We start from the raw sequence: 17,397 nt of genomic DNA, 5'->3' as shown, positions 1-17,397 counted from the left end.
GTTGCTTACACTGATCCAGCCGCATTGGTTGTTACAGGTTTTTGATTGTCTTGCACTACAGCAAAAGCATCACACCTTACAGACAGACATTCCATATTCCTCACAAGCTCACCCTCTTTATTGGGAGTTCACTGTAAACACCTTTTTGATTTCCAGTGAGTTCTGATATGTAAGTGCAAAGTGATATTTATTATTATGATTTATCCATTCATTTTACTTTGATTTGCTACATGCTGTTCAGAGAACAGGATCACCGATGATCTTTAGAAATAATTGTTTCTACAACGGATAAGGATGGAAATGTTTGATTTCTATACTGTCATTTAGCCAAGTCTAGTGTAAAATATAGTACTTAGAAGCAAAAGATATTATCAAAATGTTGTGATATCTATATATATATATATTTAGCCTAGAAGTTATTTCCAACCAGTTTATCATCATTTTACAGGTCCATTTTAATGCCTAAATTACTATAGTGACAATAAAAATGTATGTTCAAGCTAAAGAGAAATTAAATCTTAACCTAAATGTTCTGAATATACTTTCAGCAACACTATGCTATAAAGTAGACTCTTCTATGGTTTATATCTCAGAGTGCTGTATGTAACGCATATGACATTGTTACTATTTTAATATTAGTCAAAAAGTACCTACGAAATGGTCAAATAAATTTTAGAGAATGCTATTCTATCATTAGTACAACATAGAAAAAGAAACTTCAGCAGTAATGGTACATAGCTGTACATGTCAGTGTAGCTAACACTATTGCAGTTGGAATGGCAGGTCAGCAATGTATTGTCTTCTCAGATGCCCACTTTTGATTTCCTGTTTTCACAACAGGATGTTATCACCAAAGGAAGCATTTCTTTCAGGAAACTGTCTTCCCCAGAGTGGCAGTCTCTGGTGTTTAATAGACCAGACCCAGGGTAAAACTTGTTCCCAGGGTGTGTTGCCCTCTGTATCCTTCATAGACCTGAACTGGCCTCTTTGGGTATAGCTAATTGAAGAATGGTTTTTACACGGACTGTCACAAATGTGGAAAGGAAGTGGAAAATAATAACCTTAACTTAAGCTCATATTCCCTGAATTTTAATTGCTCTGATAAATGGCAATATGAATGTCATACAAAGCAAGGGATGACAAAACCCCAAAATCCTAAAAAAGATTAATTGTACATTTAGAAAAGCGTAACCATTTAACTTGTGATCAGCTTTAGTGACTTCTCTTGCTTTCACAACTAGGAAGTCCAAAATAGATTTTAATCTTCAATGAAGCTCGTCCTTGTATAGAATTCTGCATCAGTCATTATCGTAGATGCAATCTGAAATGGAAAATAAAATGCAAAAATATTATTATTGTGTAGTACTTCTACTCAAGCATAAAGTTATTTGGTGTAATTTAATATAGTTACTGTATTGCTTGAAATGTTCAACATACCATCACCAATATCATCGTAAATCTCTCCATCACTGTAAGTTAAAAAAAGACAAATAATGTATTTAAAAATTGAGACATCAGACATATTACTGTTTGCATGCAGATACAAAATAGTGTAACAGTATAGGGCAGACATGCTATCAAGGAATTCAATTGCTGATTAGGAAAGTGCCACCTTTGTGGTAACAGAACAGTGTTGAACAAGATAGTTAAAGGATTTTCAGTGAAGGGTAGAGCTGGATACATTTCTTTCTAACATGAAAGGCATGCTTTATTAAAAGGTTGGGATTTTTAATTAAGTTTTTAAGTAACTATTCTAACTAACTCGTAGAGATATTACCATAAAAAATGAAATACTGATTTCTTTAAATAAAAGCTGGAAAAGAGGAATAAAAAAAAATCAGTATGCCCTTGAAATTCTTATTTGGTTCTGTACTTGGCAATGCCATAATGATTTTGGAGGGGCAGCTTTTTACATAATGAATTTAGGTAATGTCTATAAATGATACCTGCTCCATGAATATGAACTTCCAAAATATGTGACGTAGATATGTGAACAAACCCATGGAAGCCAATAAGGATATTTATACATATAAGTTAAATGTGTGTATAAGTGTTTGCAGGCCTCAATTCTAAAAGTGACATCTGATTTGATGTTTAAGTGTCTAACATAAAGCCCATTGAAGGAAGTGGAAAGGCTTTGTCTGACCTGAGTTTTGGATTAGAACCTAAATGCTGAACTCCATGCAATCACTCTGAGCAACATGGAGCCAAATCTGTTCAATCCCATAAGACCGAAATAAAAATAAACTTAAAAATTGATCCATTTTAGTTAAACATTTGAAAATGGCATCAATACACTTAATCAGATAATATGCAGTTGAGTAATAGATTCTAGTACCAGTAATGCTTAATTTATGTAATTTTTCATAGTTTAAACCAAAGTTTATTCTTAAGCAATGAGGACTGGGGCCCTGGAAAATTTCCAGCATGGATGTATTTTACTAATTCTTCAGAAATCTAAACTCCGTAAAAATAACTCAATTTGCAGGACTAGAAGGACATACTAAAATAATTACATTTCACTTTTATTTAACAAATATTTTAGAACAAAATTGAGTGTTATAACAAATTTTTCAAAAACATATTTTTGTACTTACTTCTCAACTAAATTGCTTCTCAGAACATAGCCGTCTGTAAAATTGAAATAGATATGTATTTAAGTTAAATTTAAATATCCATGTTATTTCTTCTGTTGCTAGCACTGGTGAAATACAGTTTTTCTCTTTTAGGTATTTCAGACAGAAAGACATAGTAGAGGGATAACAAAGTACAATAGATATGTACTCAAGGAAAATTTTGCTATGTCCAATTTTAGTTTTAATTTTTCTTATCTACTTGTTTAGTATAACGTGGTGCCTGAGATAGGGATCAGAATCAGAATACTACAGAATATTACAGTTAGATAGCTACTGTGCTAGGTACTTTCCACATTCAAAAAATGTCATTTCTCTTGTTTCGTTGCAATAGTTTACATTGTCTACAGAACTAGTGCTGAAAGGAGAAAACACTAATACAGGTTATGCAAGATTAGGTTTTCATCTTGTATTTTAGTTTCCTGTTCACATGAGAGGGGTGCAAAACAATAGGTATTAACACAAAATATGGTACAGTTCACAAACTATAGCACAGAAATGTGGTATAGTAATAACCACATAATAATATTTATAATAATAAATAACAGAAATATGTATTGTTTCCTACAAGGACAAAAATATCTTGCAAGATGTATCTACCAATTAATTATCATTAATTGTAACTCTTTAAAAATTTTTAACTGTATCATATTGATACGAGCTGTTTATATAGATAATGGAAATACCTTAGAAAAGCTACTCACTAGAGAATTGTTCTATTATTTTGTCACATTATCATAGAATCATAGAATAGTTTATGTTGGAAGGGACCTTAAAGATCATCTAATTCCACCTCCCCTGCCATGAGCAGGGACACCTCCCACTAGCCCAGGTTGCTCAAAGCCCCATCCAACCTGGCCTTGAACACTTCCAGGGATGGGGCAGCCACAGCTTCCCTGGGCAACCTCTTCCAGTACCTCACCACCCTCAGAGTGAAAAATTTCTTCCTAATATCTGTTCTAAATCTCCCCTCTTCCAGTTTGAAGCCATTACCCCTTGTCCTATCACTACATGTCCTTGTAAAAAGTCCCTCTCCAACTTTCTTGTAGATGCCCTTCAGATACTGGAAACTAATGCAATTAGGTACAACTATACATATTCTTCTTCAATATATTTAATCTCCTGAAAAAAATATTTGCTTTCTTTGGTAAAAGATATCTACTGGAATACCTATCAATTAGCATAACATATACAAGCAAAGAAAAAGCCATAACAATAATACATATTTGTAGGTAAACATGAGTATGTTGGTACAAAATTAGGACAGTTCTAAAGGAGAAATGTGATCTTGTGTTATTTGAAATTACTATGTAGGTTTCCTTCTTTTATTCATTGGGAGGCTTAAATGGTCACACTAAAATTATAGTTTATTAGTAATTTATACACGATTCATAGGTTTCAGAATAAATTTATTAGCTTGACTGGTAAAGTTCCTTGAATTCTTTGAGCTGCTACTGCTCCATGTACTTAGAGGAATCATTATATAGTACAGAAAGTATCAGTTTTCTGCTCATATTTCTGGTGGCGATCCTTCCGGTCAGTCTAGCTGTATCTCCAGATCTTACTGTTTACCGTAAGAAATTATTTCCTCCTTTGCGTGAATTTTTCTTTTCTGATACTCCAAACATGAAAGTATCTTTTGTTTTTTAAAATGCACAGTAATGTCCATCTAGAGAATCCCATATTTTGTGTTGATCCTTTTTTACATCCAAACCCTAATTTTATTCTAACTGAAATTGCCCTTTTCAAAATCTGTTACTTTACTGGTAGGGGAAACTTCCCTTGTAAATTGGCATCAGACACAATGAACTAGTACTGTTCCAAAAAGCTGCTGAATAATCACAGTCTTCAACTGACCAATGTTTTGATATATTAAGATGTCTTATGATTCCTACATGGAACGTTGGAAAAGGTAGCTGACAAGACTAGTATCCAAATAGTAATAGGTAACTAATTCTTATCCACAGCTTTTCTTCATAAAGAAAAAATTTCCATAATTCATTTTAACTTGGTGTATTTCCATCTTAAAATAGGTAGATATCAGATATTGCTATAAATATAAAATGTAAATAATTTTTTTTCTCAGAATATGCTGGATTAATTGCTATATATAAAGTCAATTAGCAATTTGCTCTGTGAAGGCCATAATACATTAAAACCACTGGATTTTTAAAAAAAACTTCTGTCTTGTGATAGAGCTGAAGCTTGCATGAAAAGACATTAATTTCATGTGATAATATTTTATTTGACACTAATCTCCTTTACCTTCTGTTTAAGACTTAACAGTTATATGAATGAAAAAATCGTTCTATGCATTTAATATTTGATTGCAGCTGAGTAAGATAAAATTTGCTTCCTTTGCCAGTATTTGTATCTTCAGGCTCATGAAGATTTGATACTTACATAAATTCTATTACAACTTTTGCTCACTAAAAATGTTAAATGGCAGGTAATCTTCAATAGTCAAAGAACTCAATGCTGCAGATTTTCAGTCACCTGCATATTCTTTCAGGCTGATTGCAAGTCAGTACACATAGGGAAAGCTCTGTCTATTCAGGGTACTCTTAGCCTAGTTGTCTTTCCTCAGATTTTATTATTGGGGATAAATGCATGGACATTGATTATTTTTTTTTTTAAGATATCATCTTTTAAAATGCTCTTTAAGCAGAGTCCAATAATTTCCAGGACTCCTGAAGTCTCACTGGGAATCATTTAAAATTTTTTGACTAATCTAATCTTCTCTGTTTCTTCTTTTAGTTTCCTCAAGTGAAATACATGAAAGCAAAATTTCTTCACTTATAGTCACGGTGTATAAACACAATGTGCTTGAAAACCAGGTGTGCATATGCAGTCCTTCTCCCGCTGCAAAGTATAACCTAGGTTCTTCTGATGGTCTCTAGCCACTAAATACGTGGGAGATCCAGCCCCTGCTGATCTCACACTCTGTCAAACTAACTAACCCAAAATTACACATCTAAAGTTTCAGTTTCTAAGTAATCTATTCATATTTATGTGGCTTCCACAATAGGGACCAATGCAGCAGGTCAGCACGCTCTATCCTGATTACTTGGCACCACTGAAAGCTATGACACATCAGGCCAGCTACTCTCTGACACTGTAAAGGGATCTTGGAAAGGACACCACTTACATTTTCAGGCACTGAAGTCCATATATATCCTAATGTTTAAGCAAAATCTATGAAAGTAAATTGAAGGTTTTTGTGTATTTCAAAAGGTACACGGGTCAGGCCAAAGCAACAGTAAGAAGGAATTTGAGAAGGTAAATGAGAATCAGTTTCTTTTTTTACTTTTGAAATTTCAAATAATTTCATAACATTTAAAATAAATGATAGCAGAATACATTCCTAAGATCATTAGCCCTTGCTTAAAAAGGTGGGAAGACATTATAGTATAATTTGCAATTTTGTTTAACTGCTGTTAGAGGCATGAAGCTATGGAAGTGCTTCCTAAGTTAGCGATCAAATGGAAGAATTCACATACAAGAAAGTAACAAAACTGTTGATTTTCAGTCTATCTGGCCTTTGAAAGGTAAACTCATAATTTCAAGATAATGAGGAACTAGAGCCGCTAGAGCAAATAACCAAAACTGTCATGCACTTAACTAAAGTAAGATTCAAACTGCACCAATTACTGTGAAAATCGACAGAGATCTAGTCAGAGGGTTTGAGGGAGGATATTTTTATTTGTTTTGCTCTTTTATGCATAGCAAAGCAGTAGCTGCTGTCACTATTTGAAAGGCTTTGAAGACTGTGAGAAAAACAGCCAACATGAACTACTTTCTGTTTTGTTATTAGCTTGATTCAAGAAATGCAGCATTGAAAGCTGCTTTTTGGAAAGTGGAAGCACTAGCGCAATCCATATTTTGAAAAATATGCGTGTTGTTATGCAAGAAATTCTTCCTCACCCTGCAGGCCTGCCAGGAAGAAGGCTATGCTCCTGACGGTAACAGTTGAATACAGAAGGGAAAAAAAATAGTAGGAAAGTTACTGAATGCCCTTCAGAGGTTTATGGCATTGGACAGTCGTCTACATAGGTCAGAGGTAAAAAGTAAAGGTGAGTGGAAGGATGCTGCTACTTTGAACGCAGTCTGTTCCTACATAAAGTGAATTTTGATTAGGAGATTTGAGAAGTATTATAACTGAAGCACATTAAGAAATCAAAACCAAAAGTAGATGGTCCAGACTTCTCCAAAAATGCAAAAACTTCTGCCAATGCGCACCCGGGCCAAGGATTTCAGAGAAACACTGAAAGGCCTCACACAGCTCCCAAAACCAAGCAGGCATGCCAATGAGGACATATGCCTTGGATCAGCTGTGGGCTGGGGGGAAGACTCCTAAGCCGTTTCCTCGCCAGCCTGTTGAAAAGATTAAACTCCATCTCTGTCAATCCAAAGTAAGAATATTGTTACTGATTTTCCCTTGGTTGCAATCAATGGGCAACTACTTCCCAGAGGTGCAGCAAGGATTTTACTTTTACTAGATTCTGTGCGGTATTATAGCTATACTCTTTTTGGCAAGTAGAGGGAGACAGAAGCAATAAAAACATCTAATATTACTTGATGCAAATCAAGATTTACATCAATAAGTTGTCCATTTGGTGGATTTTTTAAGGCAAGCTGCTCTTAAAACACAATAATAACAACAATCTACCTCTTGTTGACCAGCAGGCAAAGAAAAAGACAAGTATTAGGCTCTGCTTTAATATGACAGGGAAGAGGGTTTTTTACATGTCCTAACTCAATCATTCTCTGACAATTTGATTTGTACTATAGCTTTTTAATAACACTTACATTTTCCTTCTTCATTCCTGCAAAGGACCTTGGTATCATCTGTACTTTCTATAATTTCAAGTGACTCCCCTGGTTTAACTTGTAAATCTTTAGGTCCCCATCTTCTCTGGGGTAAATCCTGGACTGTTGTGGTAGAGTAAAGAACTTTAATTTCACCTTCAAACTGCAAAAATAAAATAAGGAGATGCTGGTTAAGAACCATCAATATAAAGCTTATGATCATGCAGTTTTTAGACAATATATTCCCATTTATGACTAAATTTTGGAAAATTAGGCAAATAATTGTTTATGCTATGTAGTATGTGCCCATGCTTGCCATTTGGACTTACAAATGCTCAAATCACAAGTAGTAATACTTTACCTTTCAGAGGCAAAAGAATGTATTATTTACAAATTAGGGGATACAAATTAAAGGACACAATACAGATATTTTAATCTTTATATTTTATGTGAAAAAACTTACTTTGAACTTTTTTCTGAACTCTTTCTCTTCTCTTTCCATCTTTTTAAGCTTTTGTGCATCTTTTTCATCTGATTTATGTTTTCCAAGGCTTGCTGATTTTGATGAACTAAAACAAGAGATAAAACAGAAAAAACAGATCAAAACAAAATTAGCAACACATCTGAGGTATTGACAAACTTTCTGATAATTTTAGTGAAAATGCATTTGCCTTCATGTGTCTTCAGTGTGTTTTTGTTTCTCTAAAAAATAATATGGTTAATACAATAGAGATTTGATTTCAAAAGAAATAAAATGTTGAGGTTGTCTTTCCTACTTTTCTCTTTTAACGAATTCTGGTCTTAATATATCCATCACATAAGTGAATATGGAAAATTATTTGAAGTATCTAGCTGCTACAGCAATGAAAACCAAAAATAGGTTAGGTAAATGATGGCCACCACTTTAGAATCTCTGGGCAAGAAGCATTTTTTGTGAAGTCTATGCATCTTTGGGCAGTAGGCTGAATAACACATGTCCCACTGTGGAGGCAGCTGGAACATCTCAGCGTTTCATACAGCTGCTGTGTTAGTCCTATGTTCCCATAGAAGACATTACCTACACCAGGTAATCTGCATTACATGGCCCATTTCAAGTTCTGTTGTTTCTTCCACATCCCTGATACTGTTGACTGGGTGCCAATAAGCATGGAAGACTTTCATGCCCTAACTGCCCTTCCTGATGCTGTACCTGGGAATTTAAAGTCTGACTACTTTTTGATCCTTCCTGATCTCTGTAGGAGTTGTGGGTGACAGTTTCACTGATGATTAATGTGTGTGTGTGGACTAAACTAGATTTATGTTAAGAGTGCCACGTGTTTTCCTTTGCATATACAGTTCAAAGTGCTCTCTCTGTTTTAATGCCTCCAGACTAGATTGTTGTAGTGCACTCTGTAGTTCCACCTGAGTGGAGTTAGTGACAACAGAATGTGACATGTTGTGGTCATCTTCACAGATGCATCTGTGCTAATAACACATCTGTGCTCCAGAGATGGCCATAACTTCCTGGTCCAGGGATAAAAGTTTTCCAAGTTGAACTTTACACCTGCAGATGTGTTTCATACTTATAACACAGGGCACTATCTCTATTTCTCTTAAAATACTGTAGCAGCTGGGATCAAGTGCTTATCCTAACAGTCTCAAAATTTTGATAGGAAAAGGACTGCATGCAGGGAATCTGCAATGAAGTAGCTTTAGGTCATGCATTCATTTCTACCTCTTGTCCATCAGGGACTAAATTTGTTGAAATTCGAAGCATGGTTATTTATTCTATTGTCTGATTATTACTTCAATCTGAAATGGAGGCAGGGAGCATTCAACTGCCATTGTCAACAGTAGGGTTAGGAGAATTACAAAACCTGACAACACCAAATAATGCATATATTAGTAGCAATCTGCCTCTAGTAAATACTTTGAAAATGTTTCACAGTGTATTACAGATTTCTAATCAGGGGAGTAATTCCTATTTTCACTTGCTTGAGTTCAGGCGGTGGAGTAGGGAAGTCTGAAGAATCTACGTCATCATAAACATCATTGTCTCCACAATCTGAAACAATAGTGTTTAAAAGAATAGAAAATTATTATGCGATCCTTGAGTAGTGAATACATTGTGTTACAATCTCTGGTAGTGTAGCTAAGTTGGCAAGAAACTGCAGCAAGTACTGTAGCCGTCTACCGTCTATAGTAACTGTGCATTCTCAGTTTTGCACAATGTACTGTACAAAACAAACACCAGCCAACCTTTTCAGAATAAGACTCTTTATTAATAATAATAGGTATTCACTGATATTTTAATCTTCTTAAGCTGAAGCAAGTTTTAGCACATGCTGGCTAATGCAATAGCCTTTAATCTTCATTTTAATTAGTCCATTTCCCACTGTGTTGCATCAAAGTATATTTTGGGGGTTTGATGTTAATGTACACTCAGGCACTTCTGTAGCACTTCAGTCAATGCAACGTTGCTTAGAAGTGGATGTGAATCACTTGTATGTTAGTTTTTAGGCCATCTTGCAATGCTAGAGCATTGAAAAGAATTCTTACCCCAAGAACATACTTTGAATCACATTCAGCATATTTGTAGAGAGGAAGCAATTGTTCAACTCATCAAATCAATGGCTAAAAAAATCACAGTAGGAGATAAAAGCTTTAGAGGTGAGTTCAGCCAACAACCGCAAAAATTGTAAGAACTTGCCTTTTATTCCATGGCTGAGTATTTATGAGTATATGTTATCTTACAAAGACATTGCAAGTGATAAAAATAACAACCAACATCTCTCTTTGCTTTTGAAGTCTTTCATTGTGTTTCTGTGCAAGTGTATCTGTTCACACTTAATGCCCAACAAAATGAACTAGTGGAAATCTCACATAGAAAAATCATGACTTCTCTTAAAATACATGAAATTGTTTTCTAGAGAGCTTGCAATGTATTTGTATTTCCTTGTCTTTAGCCAAATCAGTGACAATATTTGAAATTCGTTTGCTGGAACTGGGTAAGCAATGGGAAATCCTGTTTCCTTCCTTGGATGTATTTTTGTGACTAGCATGATACAGAGTAATGTATACAGAAAAAAGGATCAGGAATCAATATGGAGACTGAACAATAGGCTATTAATTACCTTTTCCAAACTGCTTTGTTGAAGGAGACATGCTGAAAAAAAAGATGTCTATTAATTATTTATATCACATTAATAGGCTTTTGCATCATTTAAATCATTTAGAAAACTTGCAGCACAAGGGCTCCAAGTAATCTCCAGACATTTTGAAGCTCCACTGACACCAGCGATATTCATGGACTAAACGTATTTTTACACCGAATAAAGTAAGCTGGTTCAGAACTGAAGGAGAGAAATGGTGGAAAAAACCACCAGTTACTGATCTAACCTCTAGGCAAGATGGGTGGAAGACAGTCTTTGGATTTTTCTGTTTGTCATGTTATTCCTAAAATTTGGATTAATGAGACTAGATTTACCAGTTTGTTTCAGATACGTTGTACTGATGAGCAAAGTACATTTTAACTGAGGATACAGCAAACTTACATCACCAGAGTGGCACAAAGATAATGGATTATTTTGGGGCTCTTCACACACAAAAAGTTTTGGTATGTTTTAATTACCAGACTTGAGCAACAAATACAGCTTGTTAAGAGATTAATTTTCTTATGCAGGTGAAAGGAAAGGAGGTCAGTGTTTTTGCAGAAAAGTATCATTCTGAGTTGCAATTTGATGCATGATTCAATAGACTGCTGTAAGAACATGTTAGTAGCATTTGATCAATCCTTTGTTAGAATTAGTTAATATGCACTGTGATTTCCTGACAGAATCTTACAACAAATCTCCATTATCTTCTGCCCCATTGACTTTGGTTGTTTTTTCTCGTACACTTTTCTTTTTGCCATCTTTGACCTTTAACCTCTTCAAGATTCCCCAGGACCAGATACCATTCTTATCTTCATCCTGTGATACAGACCTTTGGAGTATGCATGCAATTATCACAATGTAAAATGTAACATTCTTTATAAAGGTCCAGTTTAAATTCTCCATTGATGCACATAATTCTCATTAATGCCAACAATGTATATACAACAAGGTAAGGACACTTACCTAAAGGCTAAACACTAAAATGCTAATGTAGAAATATGTATGTTAGGTCATTTGTAGACATTGAGATATATCTGTAGGTATAGATATTAATCTAGTGGCTTACTGTTTTCATGTTGTTACTCAGAGCGCTAACATTTTAGTTTGTTGTTTTCATTTCAGAGCTAGTCTGTCTAGTTGGAGATTTGGGGATTTTCATGATTGCAGCTGCTTTTGCTGACATACCAAAATTAATTACAGAACAAGACTTCTCCAAAAGACCAAAGAACCCTTTTTTTTTGATTCATGAATCCATCCTGTTGTAAACCCACTTGCTGATCATCCTAATACATGCTAATTGTTGCACCTAATTGAAAAATACTAAAAACTGAAATGAAAACACTTTGTTAAAGAAGCAAATTATTTAAATGATATAAAAACATACCTAGTTGCAGCATCTTCATCATCAATTCCATCATAAATTTCTTGATCAGAAGGAGGAGGTGGGAACATCTCTTTAAGAGATCAAACAGTGAATTAATGAATTTATATTTAATGCTGCTGAACAGGGTATTCATTACTGGCCTCTTAACTATGTCAGATGTGTGTGCAGTTTGTGCAATATCCTTGCAAACGGAATCTTTTCTGTAAACCAGCACAGCCTATTTATTAAAACAGTGATTAAGACTTATCCCAGTTTGGTATACAATCCACAGCATTTAAATGTGGCACTGCCAATCACAAGAGCATGAATACTGAAAACAAATGCATTTACACTTGTATTCGATGAAATTCTAAATGTCTGATTTTGGACCAGTCATTAGGACTGATGACTTAAATTTTTGTGTGTGACTCAAGTGATCACTGAAGATGTCAGACCAACACTCTCAGCAAGTTACATCTTGTGTTCATCCACAGAAGTCAGAGGCAATGCAATGTAAGCTTCCCATTTTGGTCTCAGTTCTGACCTTTGAGCCCCACCTCCTTCAGTGCAGGGTTAGCTCAGTTCCCATGTCCAATTCTAGCCACTGGTCAGAGTAATCACTGCAATCTGTACGTAGCTGGCAGCAGCTTCATTCAGCACTGCCAGGGGATGCTTCTGCCATGACTAGTATCTAAACTCTAAGCTGAGAAGATGAGCTGGGCTCTTGTGATCAACAGAGAATGCTACATAAATATATGTACTACCACAGGGGAAACTGGGTTTGAATGGTTGTTCTTGACAGTGTGAAATTGCTGTAGTCGTGCTGTGTGAAATTGCTGTAGTCGTGCTGGTTGGGACTCCAGAGTATTGCTGAAACTGAAGTTCCCCTTGACTCTGTCAGCAAAATGCAGCTTTAATAGGTAGTATTACTGGCTATTTCAGAACTGGGTATCTCCTGCACTAAACCTTTTGGTCATGTTAATATTTTGCCAGTTACATCTGTGCTGTTTTGTGGGATGATTTACCTTCATACAGAAAAATTTAAAGTTTTGTCATCTTCTGGCATGCTTCTGATTCACAGTAGTTGAAGACAAAGCTTTTTTCTTGCCCAAGTTCCCATATGTGGAAAGAAAGTTAATTTTGCCCCTATACGTCCTTGATTGTTGCCCGTTAGCTAAACACTTAGCATGCTTATGGGTAATTACTGCCTTATTTGGAAGCTGCAGAGGTCTGGATCTGAAGGTAAGCATGACACAGAAACAACTTTCCCAAAAAGTGTATGTAGAACTTACTTCCAGCTCCACTTTGACCACCACTCTGACTGGAAAAGCAAACAAGAGAAGTTTTAGAGAAAAACAGTCATCCTTTGGAAAAAGAAAACACCCTGATCACCCATCACTTTTGTAGTTTTTAGTTCTAAACCTTTTGGCTTTGACACTCATCTACATTGCCAGCTGACCACTACAAATTCTGCACTGGAATCTCAGGTACAGGCTTGTGTGTTCTATATGGACAACAACTAAATGTGCTTGTTCTTTCTGTCTCTCTGTTTTCACCACACTCACACCGATTTCTTACAGTGCAATAGTAGTTGCATTCTCACAGATGCTAAAGAAAATGTGTCATCTAATTCATAAGTGAACTAGGTCTTAGATGAGGAGAGATTAAATTTTAGTAGATTCAGGTAAAGCAGGAACAAATACTTTCAGGTTTTTTTCCTTGTAAATAATTAATTACAAAACAGAAAGGAGTATTTTAAAATATAATTTACAGTCACTCAAAGTGTTTTAAGAGAGAGTTATCAATACCATCTTTAGTTAATGTAAAAAAAGAGGACGGTATTTTACAAGTAAAGCTCTGAAGAAAATTCTCTATTTGAATAAATCAATGCAGACATTTCAAGCCAAGGAAATGCTCATTTTCATGCAAGCAGAACATTCAATCCTAATTGTTAGTAAATGTTAGCAACTGTTCGGAATTTCCAATAAAGTGTCGTTTTCAAGGAAATGCAAACTGATGTCTACAGCTACGATGATTTACTATATTTAGAATGTATTTTATATTCCTGTTGATATCTTTAAACTAAAGTACAAAATATGACTTAGGAATATAGGATAATTCACATTGGAAGGGATCTCGGGAGGTCATGTAGTCAGACTTGATGTTAATAAAAATATAACCTGACTGAACACTAGCATCCACACCACTTAGAGTCATCCCTTATGAGGGGATTTCCTTGAGATAAAATGGTAAACAAATGAATTTATTGCTCAACTAGCTTTCATTGGGTGACGCTTTAAACCCCTAACTGCATGTTTCTAGTATTTCAAAGATTCCATATTAGCCCAGTGTTCCAACAGGAATTGAAAGAAACCTGATAGGTTCACAGTAACAGGGATTATTACCAGGTCAGAGCCTACTTAAACTTCTATGTCAAAACAAGGTATTTTAACGTTGAAACTCCCGTGCCAAGAAATCCTGAAATACAACAGCCTTAGTCACTTATTAATTTTGGAATATTAACAATACTACCAATAATGAGATAATACTATTTGGTCAAAAGGCTTTCTTTATTTTTTTTTAGTGTGGCATTCTTACAGTGGTTTCAGAACATGTTGATGTATGTCAGACCTTCCAAAAGTTCATGCTCATGAACTGAACAGAATGCTATTAATCACTAGAGAAGATAAAAATGTCAAAATACAACTTAAAGGATTTCACGAATCTGAGATATTCATTCATCGTTCCAAGTTCCTTACATTGTTGTTTTAATATGCAACAGTGTAAGTATTCTTGTTTGCTTTTGAATTCAATAAATTTTCTAAATTCTTTGCATTGAGGTGGTTAATTGTAATGCTTGCCATAGTAAAAGGGATTGCCCAAAGATACTTCTGCAATGAAGTACCTAATTCTCAGATTACTTAAAACCTATAGCAACTAAAGCAGCTCTTCTGGCTAGGTTATGCTGCTATGAGACCAATGTGCAGGAAGGAAAACTGATACTGGACAACCTGGGAAAATATCAGATGCAGTACTATATTGGTTGCTTAAAGAACGCCAGCCTGAAGGCAGATCTTTCCAAGTGCCGTTTCTGGAGCTCATGGGCACGTTCTAGCAGCTAAGGATCAGCTGCAGCCAGCAGCCAGCCAGCTGTGGTCCCTTTATTCCAGCCAGGCCTCTAAGCTGAGGTTCTGGGAAGCAGTAAAAGCAGGCGTAATGGCTGAGTGTTTCAAGATGGTTGTCCTACACATTTAAATCCTCTACACCCATATGCAGATCCCTTATCTGGATCCCTGGGTATGTGTTTCTGCACATCAGGACAGGTAATGGAGACTGAGCACTGGTTGGTTGCATCACATGATGGAAGCAGACTTTTATGTGAGGTCAGGTAGCAGAGGTACCACCATCATATTGGGGAATATGGTAGCCTTGACCCTTGTCACAAGAGCAGTAGGATATTTCCCTGCCAGCAAGTCTGATACGCTGCTGGAGACGGCACTTCTCTAGCTGCCAATATATTTGAGATGGAAAATATGGCATATAGAAGTAGAGAGTCTGCAACACAGCACCACATTGCAAATACATGTGAGGTTGTGCCATAGCAGCGAAGCTTCTCACAAAGTCAAAAAAGTATAGCTCATGGGATGTTATAGGCCTTATTTTCAGGACTAAACACATGAGCCACACTCTCTTCTGAAGGGCCATCCTAGTCATGCTTCCAGAAGTCCCTTCTCTTCAAAAGGAAAGAGGTAGTAAGATTCATAATTTGAGAGCAATGGGGGTGGTATGGAGTTCCCCAGTGCAGTGTTTTCACTGCCTTTAGAGTCTTTTGTTCTTGCACATTAGGAAAGGCAGTATCTGACTTCAAAAGATAGAACAAGGAAAGAGAGGGAGGGAAGAGAACTGCACTTCCTGCAGGTGATTTTTAATCCTGCATGTTTTGCTTTTTATTCTCTTTTGGACTGCAATGCTGTAAGTCCTAGTCCTCTTCCAATAGTATGGATTCCTCCTGAGTAAGGGTGCTTATAAATGTTGGATTCCAGAATACATTCTTGTTCCTCTGACTATTTCGGTTTGAATAGCTCAGTCACGTGTTTCTGATGTAAATGGCTGTTCTTTTGTGACAAGAGTCTGCCTTGTTGTTGTAAAAATTCCCCTCTTTATGCTGACTGGGGTGAATCATTCGTCCCTTTTAGTGTGTTCCTTATACGTACCTGCTAATGCTGTCCTGCTCTCCAACATCATCATACACTTCTTGGTCACTCTCTGGATGTTTCACAGCAGCTCTGGTAGATGGCTGTTGCTTTCTTCTTAAAGAATCATAATCAATCTCCACGATTGTTGTTTTAATGTATCCATCTAAATGAATCAAACCATGCAATTAAGCAGAGATATTTTGAAAGCTCATGGTAAAGGGATGAGTTTAACAGAAGGTTCAGAATGAGTGACTGAATTGTTTCATATGACCTTTGAACACTTTCAAACAAATGCCTCATTCCAATCAGCCTCAGCTTGAGTCTCCATCTGTCTACACAAATACAAATCTCAGATTTGTCTCAGATCTCTGCCCAAACCCTCCTCAGCTGGTGTCACGTTAACTTCACCTTTATTTGCTTCTCAGCTACAGTAGAAGAATTTTCTGTGCAGACTCCAGGAATTATGGGGCAAGCTCACTTTCTCAGCTAACCTTGGGACCACTGCAATCTTGTGGCATATTTTAGGGCAGTCATGGAATCATAGGATCATCTAGGTTGGAAGGGGCCTTTAAGATCATCGAGTCCAACCATTAATGTAACACTGCCAAAACCACCACTAAACCACGTCCCTAAGCACCACGTCTACCCATCTTCTAAATACCTCCAGGGATGGCGATTCAACTACTTCCCTGGGCAGCCTGGTCCAATGCATAACAGCCCTTTCTGTGACTAATATCCATCCTAAACCTCCCCTGGTGCAACTTGAGGCTGTTTCCTCTTGTCCTGTCGCTTGTTACTTGGGAGAAGAGACCGACCCCCACCTGGTTACAACCTCCTTTCTGCGAGCTGTAGAGAGTGATAAGGGCTCCCCTCAGCCTCCTTTTCTCCAGGCTAAACAACCCCAGTTCCCTCAGCCACTCCTCGTAAGACTTGTGCTCTAAACCCTTCACCACCTTTGTTGTCCTTCTCTGGACACGCTCCAGCATCTTAATGTCTTTCATGTAGTGAGGGGTCCAAAACTGAACACAGGATTCGAGATGTGGCCTCACCAGGCCCAAGTACAGCGGAACAATCAGTTCCTGAGTCCTGCTGCCTACACTATTCCTGATATAGGCCAGGATGCTGTTGGCCTTCTTGGCCACCTGGGCACACTGCTGGCTCATATTCAGTGGACTGTTCACCAACACCTCCAGGTCCTTTTCTGCCAGGCAGCTTTCCAGCCACACTTCCCCAAGCCTGTAGTGCTGCATGGGGGTCTTTTG

At 36.6% G+C, this 17,397-nt stretch overlaps 1 protein-coding gene across 1 annotated transcript in view; it reads right to left on the bottom strand.

Annotated features, from left to right (window-relative positions):
• Window positions 1-1,298: 1,298 nt before the first annotated feature.
• Window positions 1,299-17,397, bottom strand: part of FYB (FYN binding protein) — a 47,079-nt gene continuing 30,980 nt past the window's right edge. The window contains exons 8-18 of the mRNA XM_009894670.1: window positions 16,154-16,298; window positions 13,232-13,260; window positions 11,961-12,030; window positions 11,265-11,405; window positions 10,556-10,587; window positions 9,417-9,486; window positions 7,906-8,011; window positions 7,443-7,605; window positions 2,598-2,631; window positions 1,438-1,469; window positions 1,299-1,321 (exon numbers count right to left, since the gene is read on the bottom strand). Of these exons, the coding sequence (XP_009892972.1) occupies window positions 1,299-1,321; window positions 1,438-1,469; window positions 2,598-2,631; window positions 7,443-7,605; window positions 7,906-8,011; window positions 9,417-9,486; window positions 10,556-10,587; window positions 11,265-11,405; window positions 11,961-12,030; window positions 13,232-13,260; window positions 16,154-16,298 (845 nt within the window). The remainder of the gene's footprint in view (window positions 1,322-1,437; window positions 1,470-2,597; window positions 2,632-7,442; window positions 7,606-7,905; window positions 8,012-9,416; window positions 9,487-10,555; window positions 10,588-11,264; window positions 11,406-11,960; window positions 12,031-13,231; window positions 13,261-16,153; window positions 16,299-17,397) is intronic.

Source organism: Charadrius vociferus, unplaced genomic scaffold, assembly GCF_000708025.1.
Source record: "Charadrius vociferus isolate BGI_N301 unplaced genomic scaffold, ASM70802v2 scaffold450, whole genome shotgun sequence".
Lineage (NCBI taxonomy): Eukaryota > Metazoa > Chordata > Aves > Charadriiformes > Charadriidae > Charadrius > Charadrius vociferus.
This window is presented reverse-complemented; position numbering and strand designations above follow the sequence as displayed.